Source organism: Pelobates fuscus, chromosome 13 (assembly GCF_036172605.1).
Source record: "Pelobates fuscus isolate aPelFus1 chromosome 13, aPelFus1.pri, whole genome shotgun sequence".
Lineage (NCBI taxonomy): Eukaryota > Metazoa > Chordata > Amphibia > Anura > Pelobatidae > Pelobates > Pelobates fuscus.
Window position 1 is genome coordinate 2,230,805 of NC_086329.1, and position 13,778 is coordinate 2,244,582.

The 13,778-nt window shown below is 44.2% G+C and overlaps 1 protein-coding gene across 1 annotated transcript in view; it reads right to left on the reverse strand.

Annotated features, from left to right (window-relative positions):
* The window catches only part of WDHD1 (WD repeat and HMG-box DNA binding protein 1), a 59,585-nt gene that overhangs the window by 12,026 nt on the left and 33,781 nt on the right, over positions 1–13,778 (reverse strand). Inside the window, exons 19-21 of the mRNA XM_063439778.1 lie at positions 10,163–10,374; positions 1,907–2,007; positions 208–261 (exon numbers count right to left, since the gene is read on the reverse strand). Coding sequence (XP_063295848.1) covers positions 208–261; positions 1,907–2,007; positions 10,163–10,374 — 367 coding nt within the window. The remainder of the gene's footprint in view (positions 1–207; positions 262–1,906; positions 2,008–10,162; positions 10,375–13,778) is intronic.

Here is a 13,778-nt window from a genome sequence, read left to right on the forward strand (position 1 = left end):
CCCACAACTACCTATAGTTTGCAGACAACCCTTGTGCACGGACTATGATGGTCTATAGCATACATACATGGGGAAAAACTAAATGACAATTTTGCTGTGATATGACCTCTCTCCAATCCTAACTCACTGCAGATTAATTTGGGGGTGTAAGTCTGACAAATGAACCACAATGAAAGTAGTGCCCCCCAACCCACACTTGGTATTTACCAGGCTCCGCAGGAGGCTGCTCTGGGGAACTCACGCTGCTGAAAGGATTTACTGCTGTAAGAAAAACTGGGCTTAAGTATAAAACAAGAGAAATTAATATTAAGGTCAGTGCAGGTAACATGATTTGGCCAAGTGTGCAATCCACATTGGACTAAAGCAATGGCACAGAGCCCAAAACGTGTCCAACAAATTAAACATGGCGGATGATAATGCAGCATTTTATCATTAGACGATTCCTGGGATCACATTTTAAATATATATAAAGGTTTGGATTCTTGGAGTGTGCACCTCTTGCACGGTTTGTTATATTTGTACATAAACAATAATGAATTCTTTTTGACAGAATATCACCAAGCACAGTATATGCCAAAAGGATCCGTTTCTAACTTTCCGCTTTAGCTGTAAGAGTCCGATAAATCAGATCCTATGTTTTCAGACTCACACAGATCTATGGGGTGTTTCTCTTTATACGGCTACGGCAGACGTGCCGTGAACATTGAATAGAATAGTGCGTAAACACATAATTGCTACAGTAGTGAATAACGTAGCAGTGAATTAGGGCGCAAACTAGTATAAAAGATTTAGCCATTCCCATCAGAAAAGGGCAGGACTGGCACATTACACTAGCGGTTCTATAACAATATACTGTATTACATCACTTGCATATTTGTGATTTGCCTAGATTTTTGCAGCAAACAGAGTTTGGAAATGAGTATATTTTCTAAAGATTACTATACAGTTAGTTCTCATTTTACGACTTACCTGCTTAACGACGACTCAGACTTACGACCAGCTCTCTAGCACAATTTCAAGGAATTCCCCACGTTGGAGAGCTGGTCTATGTTCGGGGGAAATTTCCCCCGAACATAGGCCTGTACTGGTGCGCATGCTCTGTAGCGCATCCTCACTTACCGACAAATTCGTTTTACGACTGAGTGGGAAGAATGGAGCCCAGCCGGTAAGTGAGGAGTGCCTGTATAAAACCCACTTTGCTCATCCTATTCTCTTTATAGAATAAGCCATGTATTCTAAAGAGACAGGTTGAATACTAAAATAAGATATGCTGGTCTGGATTTGTGCAGCCCTATCAGCAATTAAAGGGGCACTATATTCTGCATATCAACTTTAGCTTAATGAAGCAGTTTTTTAGTGTATAGATCATGCTCCTGCAATCTTACTGCTCAATTATCTGCCATTTAGGAGTTAAATCACAATTGTCTCTTTATACAGCCCTAGTCACAGCTCCCCTGGCTGTGACTGACACAGTCAGCTTGAATAATCTATACACCAAAACTGCCTCATTAAGTTAAAGTAGTTTTGGTGAACATAGTGTCCCTTTAAATGATTTAATAGGTCAATAAGATAAAAAAAACCTTACTAGTTTGTTTACATTTTTTTTATGTTCATTCATCAGTTAATGTGGCATCCCATGAACCCTGAGACAATGCTAACCATTACTCCAGTAGTAACCATCACGTGCTACAATCTTCGATCAGGATGGTGAGACCGTGCTTTATTCACGGTCTGGACCGCTTTCATATTGTCATTTGTTACTTTACAACTGAAGGTTTCACATTTACTACACAAAACTTGCTCTGCATAGATGACCAAAAAATAAATGTGGGCTGACAGCCCGTGTAAAGTGTCAGAATGAATGGGTCGGAAGCAGCAGAAGCAGTGTCTGGCATGCCATACAAACCTTTACGTGGCTTCTCAGGCTCATGCTGCTCTTCCATTTCTTTATCCTGCTCTGGCATCACTTGCTTAGCCTGTGGATTGCCCCACTCAGAGTCAGTTCTCCTGTAACAATGGAAATATCACATGTATTTGATTTATTTTAACATTTTACACTACTAGCCAGGCCTTAAAAGTTAACTGCCACTTAAAGCCTGGAAAGTGCAAGACACGCTCACAGGGGGGGGTGAATGTCTATTTTTTTTATTTATTTAGTTTAATGAATATTTGTCCCCTTGTGTTTCTGGCTATAGAACACACCATTATTCTAGCTCCAATCTGTAGCTCAATCCTCCCCCAAGGAAGCCAACAGGACTATGAATGTCAGATGCTACTCATAGAAGTGAGGACACACTGTGCATGTGTCACGAGAAACACTGAACTTCGAAACTTTACACACACACACACACGCACACAATTACATAAAAGAATGGAATCAATTTCTGTCTGAAGACACTAGCAGGCGTGAAAATGGCAAAACACAGCTGTTTCTCAAACTTGCCATTTCATGTGCAGGGGCACCAACTATGAACCCAAAATTGCTTCATTAAAAGGAACACTTACATTAAAAACATTTATTTAATGTATATTGTGTTTTTTTATTTTTTAACTCTATTAAATCCAATTCAGTTCTCAGAGAGTTGTTCCTTTCCACTAAATTTAAACTTCCTGCAATATAATTGCTGGGACGCAGTGCTCAACACTCGAGATTATCTCCAGAAAAGGGGTCGGCAATGGGGCCCTGGAGACTCACTGATACGCAGCTTATTTAAGATTAAGTGAGTGTGGTGCTTATACTGTACAGATCTTAATAGAATGTGACGGCAGATAAGAACCATTTGGCCCATCTAGTCTGCCCAATTTTCTACATACTTTCATTGCTAAGATAACAAACGACACTCCTTTTCACACCGCAAAAAAATGTCAGGCCCAGCCAAATCTTTAAAACCCTCATTTAGAGAAATTACATTTTAGACCTGTGCCTGTTATCTATCTTTTGGCCTTCACATTGAAAAAAAAAAAGTCTTCAAAACTTTACCCAAAACCGGGCACCTTGTACAGAAACAAATCCTGCCTAAGCCCTACAGTAAGGAAACAGATAGTGCAACAAATGCTAATGACGGTTATTGATTATAGGGATGTAGTGTATGCACCCGCACCACAAACCCACCTTAATAAACTTAATATGTTATATAATTCGTTCTGCTGCTTTGTACTAGAATGTAATTACTTTACCCACCACTGTGACATGCTAAAAGAGCTAAACGGGCTGTCGCTGGAATCACGACGCACTCTTCATCTTTCCAGCCTTGTGCATAAGAGCATTTCTGGGAAGCTCCCATCCTGCCTGAGTAGAATGCTCTCCCCGGCTGTTCCCACCTCCTATAACCTCCGATCCAGTACTAGCACGATATTTAGCATACCGCAATACAAAAATAAAGTGGTTCAGCCCTCTTTTACCTACAAAGCACAGCAATTATGGAATAACCTCAGGGACACAGTCAAATCTTCATTCAATCTAAAATCTTTTAAGAGATCTATGGCAATATACCTCAGCACAGAATGCACCTGTCAATGGTAGAATATATCTATTACATTTATATATGTGTATGTATATAGTATTTTTGGAATATTGTATCCTATTGTAACAATGCAATGTTTTGTAGACAAAGACCCAGAACATACTTGAAAACTAGAGAAATCTCAATGTATCCATCCTGCTAAAATATTTTATAAATAAATAAGTCCCTGGCCTTATGCTATAGTTGGGATAGCCTTATACCTATCCCACGCATGCTTAAACTCCTTTACTGTGTTACCCTCTACCACTTCAGCTGGGAGGCTATTCCATGCATCCACTACCCTCCTCAGTAAAGTAATACTTCCTGAGAGTCTTAAATTAGAGGGGCAAAGGTTTAAAAATATGTCCTCTTGTTGTGGTAGTTTTCTTTTTACATATCGTCTCCTCATTTACTGTGTTGATTCCCTTTATGTATGTAAAAGTCTCTCTTAGGATCCTTTTGACCTCTCTTGGTAAGGAAAGGATAATAAAGTTTAAATGCAAAGAACTCTACATTTTGAGTATTTTTGAGGTGGGCAAGGCCATCAGTGTTTCAACAGATAATGCTGAAAAACTTCTCACATTATGCTTGGGACAAAAAGATCAGTCTATAATAATAATAATAATAATAATAATAATAATAATAATAATAAGACAGCACTCAAAGACACAATTCACCACTGCCGCTACAATGTACTGATACAAGAATAGATGGCAAGGAGGAAGAGATACTGCGATTTAATGAATAAACTAACAGGACTAAATTATGCAGGGAAAAAATTAGAAATAAATAAATAGAAATAGTACAACAATAACAATAAGTTTAATTTTTATTTATTTTTTTTAATTCTGTTTTGGCATAAAATTTGCAAATGCACAATTGCCAGTATAGGGAATAATACAATTAAAAATGAAAAACTAAGTACTATGTATACTATATGACTCCTTTATAGATGCAAGAATAGAGACTGTCTAATCTGAGATGATTTGAGGACGCCTGTACCATAACATGACACACACACACACAGTGTCATGCTTGGTGAAATTAACCAACTGAAATGGGTAAATCAAGAAAAGCAGAGTCCAGGACGAGACTGGCAGTAAATAAGTGGAGTGGGGCTTCCATCATAGCACTGAGTGGGGCAGAGCTACATGAAAATACTCCATCCCTGGACATGCAGCAGGTAAGCAAACAAAATTAGGGGAAACTTGAGATTTATTGGGTCATCTCAATCTCAACCTTCAGAAACCCAATATAAAGACCAGAGTAAAGCATTTTAGGCGTTTCCCATTATACAGCATTCACACAAAGCTCAATGACCGACAAGTGCGTAAAAGAGGTTACCGACTAAGCTGTGGTTTGCATGCTAGAGTCTGATAAAATTCAAATGGCTTTGATTAGCAGAGAGCAAAAGACATGCCATCTGTAACAAACACGTTATGGTTGTCAGACAGCTATATATTGAACTAAAAACCCATTTCACAATATTTTGTAACAGGTTTACAAATGTTAGAGAGGGGAAGAAAAAGAAAGAGGAAAACAAATCAAAAAACACAGCAGTTCTTTGAAGAAGAGTTATAAAAAGGCCGTGGGATGAGCAGTATAACAAGGGGTAAACATGGTCAGCGCAGCTCAGATACCTGTCAGTTCTGCTCAAACAGGGGTAGATCCCAAGGATTCAATGGTTCAAGGTTTGTCTGGGGCAACATACATCGATTACTCACAAAGTTCTGCTGGCAGATGTGTTCCACGAGTGGGTAATTGTACATGACTGAAGTTATGAACACACTTAAAGGGACACTATAGTCACCAAAACAACTTTAACTGAATGAAGCAGTGTCGGTGTATAGATCATTCCCCTGCAATTTCACTGCACAATTCACTGTCATTTGGAAGTTAAATCCCTTTGTTTCTGTTTATGTAGCCCTAGCCACACCTCACCTGGTTATGATTGACACTTATTTTCAATCAGATGTTAACTTGCTTTAAAAGTTTTTATCTCCTGCTCTGTAAATCGAACTGTAATTACACAGAGGAGGCTCCTGCAGGGTCTAGCAGTTTCTGTATGGTGCAGTTTGACAGTTCAAGCATATTAAAGTCCATAACAGAGTGGCAGCAATGACTGTTTTGTCTATATTTATCACTTTGATTGTCAGTGAAGATTAGGACTAAGCTGTAAATCCTTTGAAAGCCATAGTTGCTGGATTTAACATATGTGTAAAACATCTCATTTGTGCTTGCAGGATTGGAGTCTTCTTAATAAGATATCCAATTAAAACCCCAAGCTGCTTAGACCATGCTTACAAACTAAAGTACAGCAGTGGAGACCGTACAGCATGCCAATGAGAATCAATAAACTAAACAAGACTCTGTGCAAGGTGGGTAAGATTAGGAGGAAATACAGTATGTAAAATGTTTATTTATAAAAAATAAAAAAAATGACGGAGAAAATAAAGAGGCGATGCGGAGAACACGGTCAATAGGATTGTATGGCCTTGTTTGGACTTCTAAGTCAGGCGCATATTCAGCTCCTAATTTCGGGTTCTAGTTCCACTCATTTTCCATTGTACAATGGGGAAAGGCCCACTTTTCCAGTTATCAATAACATTGGAGCCCCTTTGCCATCTTATAAGGTCACATCATAAAGTTACCGGTAAGAACATTCAGGTTTCTCCATTTACCGTGTAGGCTTATGCCAATTATATTCTTCTTATTCCAGTGGACCTGGTTTCTGAGCCCCCGTTCCCCATTATTTTCTTCATTTGGGACGGTTATAAAATATTGGCAAATCTAGTGCGATACTTGCTGCGTGCACTGCACAGAAATTCTAGGCATTGTTCTACTGGCTGAAACTTCTAGGTGGGGACCTAGGAATTCTGCCCCCCCTCAGGAGTGATTTAATGTCAATGATTGTCAGGATCCACTATTACAATGAGCCTCCTGGACTCTTGTCTTTCTTTCAGGCTTTTCCTTGTCGGAGTTCAAAATGAGACTTGGATGCCCTTCAAAGCTACTTTGAAACCTTTTGTCTGAATGAGGTGTGGAATAGTTCTAGAATTGGATCGTCCCAAGCAGACGGCAGAGCTGTGACTTGCAAATCTACTCCGGTTTTAAAGGTCAGCTTGGTTAGCCAACACGTACCCTAGCCTTCTCACCCCGGAGAGAGAAGGGAGGTTTACTTGGAGACTTATTATGGGGTCTGATCTCACTCCGTTTTATATATGGTGGGATAAACAGACGAGAGCCATGCTCCCCGCTAAGGGTCCGGCTAGCCTCCACTCTTCAAGATTATTTGAAGTATAAAACTAAATTTACATCCCCTCTTTCTCCAAAATGGGGATACCTAGAATTACATAAAGATTTAAGGGAAATAGTGGAATTGTTTTAAAGACTGGAGTCCTCTATCTTTATAAAACCAATTTAGTGGTTCCATTTTCTGACATCAGGCAGTTTGGACTCTTGTTAACCAGGGATTACTGTTGCTACTTAAAACTTAGGGACTTGCTAGTCACGAGAGGGTCTATCTACCTATGTGGCGGACCTTTCCTAAGTTTCCTTTTTGGAGTCAAAATTCACCTTCCTTTATTTAATTTTGTTATTGTTACTTAGACCTTTGTATGATTTCCCTTATCACCTCCAAAATGACCCTAGCTGTAAGACCTTGGCTTGTAAATGTCGGATCATCCTACTCTGCAAGATGCAGGATACTGCAATATGGGTAGACACACCAATATGGTGAAAATTCATTTTCTGCATATAAAAAAGGTTTGTATTGTTCACTTGTTTTTACTGTAAAGCTTCTCACTTCAGGGGATTTAACTCCTTATTGATCTACTGTTTTTTTATTCATGTTGTGCTGACTGTCCAGGGAGGAGAACGAGATGGTTCAGAATTCTGCAAGCAGTTTCTGGATATCACACACAGATCTGAAGGATAGTTTAAAGGTGTGTGAGGTTTACATATGGATGCAGGTCTAAGGTGCATTCAGGGCAGGGCAGGGCAGAGCAGAGCGTGAGTAAGTTCTCTCTCATTGATGCACAGAATGGGGTTTAGACTGGGCAGAATCTATAGGTTGAGAGTCCTGAGCACAGAGCCAGAGAAAGACCTGTAGGTGTTGATTTGGACCCCAGTTTAGCATAATGATGGCCATTCCCATTAGACTTCCCACAGAGGTGGCAGAAACCTCCCGATCTAATAAGGCAGCAAATATCAATCAGAGCTTCGCAGTGTACCTGTAGCATGTGTAGAGGGAAAACACACACACACACACACACACACACACACACACACACACACACACTGCATGAAAATCCCGAATAAGAGACCTGACCTGAAGGTAGCACAGACCTCTGCTCCTTTTTTACGGAAGAAAAACTCAAAAATCGTGAAATGCCTTGGGAAGCCAGGAATCAGCTGGACTCTCTGCTACAATACAGCCTTCAGGGACTGCGGTAATACAGACACTGACTGACCTAGCACAAAGTATGTTACCCAGTCTAATCTCAGGGAGGGCGGTAATACAGACACTGACTGACCTAGCACAAAGTATGTTACCCAGTCTAATCTCAGGGAGGGCAGTAATACAGACACTGACTGACCTGGCACAAAGTATGTTACCCAGTCTAATCTCAGGGACTGCGGTAATACAGACACTGACTGACCTGGCACAAAGTTAGTTACCCAGTCTAATCTCAGGGAGGGCGGTAATACAGACACTGACTGACCTGGCACAAAGTATGTTACCCAGTCTAATCTCAGGGAGGGCGGTAATACAGACACTGACTGACCTGGCACAAAGTATGTTACCCAGTCTAATCTCAGGGAGGGCGGTAATACAGACACTGACTGACCTGGCACAAAGTATGTTACCCAGTCTAATCTCAGGGAGGGCGGTAATACAGACACTGACTGACCTGGCACAAAGTATGTTACCCAGTCTAATCTCAGGGAGGGCGGTAATACAGACACTGACTGACCTGGCACAAAGTATGTTACCCAGTCTAATCTCAGGGAGGGCGGTAATACAGACACTGACGGACCTGGCACAAAGTATGTTACCCAGTCTAATCTCAGGGAGGGCGGTAATACAGACACTGACTGACCTGGCACAAAGTATGTTACCCAGTCTAATCTCAGGGAGGGCGGTAATAAAGACACTGACTGACCTGGCACAAAGTATGTTACCCAGTCTAATCTCAGAGACTGCGGTAATACGGACACTGACTGACCTGGCACAAAGTATGTTACCCAGTCTAATCTCAGGGACTGCGGTAATACGGACACTGACTGACCTGGCACAAAGTATGTTACCCAGTCTAATCTCAGGGAGGGCGGTAATACAGACACTGACTGACCTGGCACAAAGTATGTTACCCAGTCTAATCTCAGGGAGGGCGGTAATACAGACACTGACTGACCTGGCACAAAGTATGTTACCCAGTCTAATCTCAGGGAGGGCGGTAATACGGACACTGACTGACCTGGCACAAAGTATGTTACCCAGTCTAATCTCAGGGAGGGCGGTAATACGGACACTGACTGACCTGGCACAAAGTATGTTACCCAGTCTAATCTCAGGGAGGGCGGTAATACAGACACTGACTGACCTGGCACAAAGTATGTTACCCAGTCTAATCTCAGGGAGGGCGGTAATACAGACACTGACTGACCTGGCACAAAGTATGTTACCCAGTCTAATCTCAGGGAGGGCGGTAATACAGACACTGACTGACCTGGCACAAAGTATGTTACCCAGTCTAATCTCAGGGACTGCGGTAATACGGACACTGACTGAACCACCTTGCATGATGAACTCCCGGATGCACTCTCATCTTTTTGGCTCTTTAACGCTGGTTGTGCCAGAAACACCAGAAAGGGCAGCAACTATCATCGCCATCGTGTCCATCATATCTGACGGTCTCAGAGAAATGGGCGTTCAAGATATTGGAGGGCTGTAGCTGGAAACCAGTGCTTAAACTTTAACAGCAGCAAGCCTTCTCATAAAGGGGACTAGCAGTCGGGGACTAGCAGTCAGGGGCTCACGTCAGGGTTTCAACCACGATTAATTGCCAACATTACTGCAAGCGGTCACTACCTCGCCTTCAAAATATCTCGAGGGCTGCACCGTTCCTGTGGAACTCGCTTCCCTCCTCCGTTAGATGCTCACCCAGTCTCCTTCAAAAAATCGTTAAAAACCCACTTCTTCATAAAAGCGTATCAATTAAACTGTTAATAGCTCCCGACTGATTCCTCTTCTGCAACTGTCACTAGTCTAATACTATCCTTACCTTTTGTGTCTTTTTACCCCACTCCCTCTGGCATGTAAGCTCATTGAGCCGGCCCTCATCCCCTCTGTTCCTGTGTGTCTAACTTGTCTGGTTACAACTACATGTCTGTTTGTCCACCCACTGTAAAGCGCTGCGGAATTCGACGGCGCTCTATAAATATCATAATAATAATAATAATAATAATAATAATAATAATAATAATATTGATCGGTCTGTGAAAGAAACCAGCACGATTGGTTTCAATGGGAGATATGCCAACTATGTTAGAAATCTTACAAGTAAGTCACGGAGAAGAAAATAAAACAAATTTGATATACATTCAGAAAACAAAGGATTTGCATTTATTTAACATAGATTTTAACCTTTCCTTACCCAGCGTTCAGCCTGCTCCGGCAATCCTCCTCTTCTTCCAGCTGATCAGATTCCAACTCTGCTGCCTTCTCTAGAGCCATCTCGCTGAGCCGCTGGGCCAGTATTAGTCTCTTGGAGCGAGAGGCGTACTTTATGGCCAGGTTCATCACATTCGGAGTCATGAGATCGGCAAGCTCCACGCACCGGAACTCACGCTCCAATTTGCATGACAACTGCAGATGAAGGAAACAATTTAACGTTGTGCGCTTCGGATTTATTGCATGAAGAAACAGTGACACTAAAAATGGACAGGGTGACAAAATGGGAATTGTGGAGAACAAAAAATGCAAATATTAGCCAAGTTGGAGAATTTTTTTTCTTTCTCTCATACACTGACATAAAATAAAAACACACTACATTAAAAACAATTGTATTAAAAGGGCAGTTATATCACCATAAAAACTCTACAATGGCATGTAGTGGTTATGGTGCTTCTAGAATGCATCACCATTTTATGGTTCTAGTTCAAACTGTTTGAAAAGTGACAAAAGACTGGAGGTTCCAGGCGGTAGCTGGGGCCAATCCACTAGCCATATTGTAGATTTCCATATCCACATTTACCATAACAACTTGTTAGGCTGAGCACATCAGCACTCTAGAGTGTGAGGAGGACCGTATCTTCATATTAATCTAGCGAACATACGAAGAAAATATTTTAAAAGGGGGAGGAAAAAAAAAAAAAAATAATATATATATATATATAGAGATTTTATATATTTATTTATTTTTGGTCGGGTTTACATTCAATACATTTCTTCACACCAAGTGCAATTAGTCCTGATTGTTAAAATGCCCAATATGTCTATGACAGACTAAGGGACATGGAGGGGAGGTGAGGGGAGGTGAGGGGAGAGGCACACTAAGGGACGGGGAGGTATGAGGCACACTAAGGGACGGGGAGGTATGAGGCACACTAAGGGACGGGGAGGTATGAGGCACACTAAGGGACGGGGAGGTATGAGGCACACTAAGGGGCAGGGAGGTATGAGGCACACTAAGGGACGGGGAGAGGAGAGGCACACTAAGGGACGGGGAGAGGAGAGGCACACTAAGGGACGGGGAGAGGAGAGGCACACTAAGGGACGGGGAGAGGAGAGGCACACTAAGGGACGGGGAGAGGAGAGGCACACTAAGGGACGGGGAGAGGAGAGGCACACTAAGGGACGGGGAGAGGAGAGGCACACTAAGGGACGGGGAGAGGAGAGGCACACTAAGGGACGGGGAGAGGAGAGGCACACTAAGGGACGGGGAGAGGAGAGGCACACTAAGGGACGGGGAGAGGAGAGGCACACTAAGGGACGGGGAGAGGAGAGGCACACTAAGGGACGGGGAGAGGAGAGGCACACTAAGGGACGGGGAGAGGAGAGGCACACTAAGGGACGGGGAGAGGAGAGGCACACTAAGGGACGGGGAGAGGAGAGGCACACTAAGGGACGGGGAGAGGAGAGGCACACTAAGGGACGGGGAGAGGAGAGGCACACTAAGGGACGGGGAGAGGAGAGGCACACTAAGGGACGGGGAGAGGAGAGGCACACTAAGGGGCAGAGAGGTATGAGGCACACTAAGGGGTGGGGAGAGGAGGTGGAGAGGCACACTAAGGGGAAGGGAGGGGAGAGGAGGTGGAGAGGCACACTAAGGGGAAGGGAGGGGAGAGGAGGTGGAGAGGCACACTAAGGGGAAGGGAGGGGAGAGGAGGTGGAGAGGCACACTAAGGGAAAGGGAGGGGAGAGGAGGTGAGGAGATAGGTACACTAAGGGACGAGGGGAGAGGAGGTGAGGGGAGAGGCGCGCTCAGGGGCAGGGAGGGGAGAGGCGCGCTCAGGGGCAGGGAGGGGAGAGGCGCGCTCAGGGGCAGGGAGGGGAGAGGCGCGCTCAGGGGCAGGGAGGGGAGAGGCGCGCTCAGGGGCAGGGAGGGGAGAGGCGCGCTCAGGGGCAGGGAGGGGAGAGGCGCGCTCAGGGACAGGGAGGGGAGAGGCGCGCTCAGGGACAGGGAGGGGAGAGGCGCGCTCAGGGACAGGGAGGGGAGAGGCGCGCTCAGGGACAGGGAGGGGAGAGGCGCGCTCAGGGACAGGGAGGGGAGAGGCGCGCTCAGGGACAGGGAGGGGAGAGGCGCGCTCAGGGACAGGGAGGGGAGAGGCGCGCTCAGGGACAGGGAGGGGAGAGGCGCGCTCAGGGACAGGGAGGGGAGAGGCGCGCTCAGGGACAGGGAGGGGAGAGGCGCGCTCAGGGACAGGGAGGGGAGAGAAACACAAAGGGACAGGGAGGGGAGAGGCGCGCTCAGGGACAGGGAGGGGAGAGAAACACAAAGGGACAGGGAGGGGAGAGGCGCGCTCAGGGACAGGGAGGGGAGAGAAACACAAAGGGACAGGGAAGGGAGAGAAACACTAAGGGACAGGGAAGCAAGAGAAACACTAAGGGACAGGGAAGGGAGAGAAACTCTAAGGGACAGGGAAGGGAGAGAAACACTAAGGGACAGGGAAGGGAGAGAAACACTAAGGGACAGGGAAGGGAGAGAAACACTAAGGGACAGGGAAGGGAGAGAAACATTAAGGGACAGGGAAGGGAGAGAAACATTAAGGGACAGGGAAGGGAGAGAAACATTAAGGGACAGGGAAGGGAGAGAAACACTAAGGGACAGGGAAGGGAGAGAAACACTAAGGGACAGGGAAGGGAGAGAATCACTAAGGGACAGGGAAGGGAGAGAAACATTAAGGGACAGGGAAGGGAGAGAAACATTAAGGGACAGGGAAGGGAGAGAAACATTAAGGGACAGGGAAGGGAGAGAAACATTAAGGGACAGGGAAGGGAGAGAAACACTAAGGGACAGGGAAGGGAGAGAAACATTAAGGGACAGGGAAGGGAGAGAAACATTAAGGGACAGGGAAGGGAGAGAAACACTAAGGGACAGGGAAGGGAGAGAAACACTAAGGGACAGGGAAGGGAGAGAAACACTAAGGGACAGGGAAGGGAGAGAAACATTAAGGGACAGGGAAGGGAGAGAAACATTAAGGGACAGGGAAGGGAGAGAAACATTAAGGGACAGGGAAGGGAGAGAAACATTAAGGGGCAGGGAAGGGAGAGAAACATTAAGGGACAGGGAAGGGAGAGAAACACTAAGGGACAGGGAAGGGAGAGAAACTCTAAGGGACAGGGAAGGGAGTGGATAATAAATATTCTTGAAAACAAATCTGACTGGCATGTATATTTTGTGTATTTACTACTTAATTAAAAAAAATATTTGTAAAAATAAATAAATAATAAACATGTTCAATTAACAGCAGATTTGTGTAGAAATGGTTTCTTTTTTCAAAATGGTAAATGTACAGAATATCGGTATCGGTAAGTTATCGTCCTGCAAGTTCACAGATTATCGGTATCGGCTCAAAAAAAAATAAAAAAATAAAATAAATATGCGTCGAGCCCCAACCTAATCCCACCCCCCGCAGTATAGAGGGGCTCTGTGTACAGTGTGATTGCAGCATGAGAGGGAGAGCCCAGCAGAGTACAGAGAATAGTGCGGCTAGGTGAGTATTTAAAAGGCTTTGGGCGCTGCTCATAGCTTATCTGTCACTCTAGGG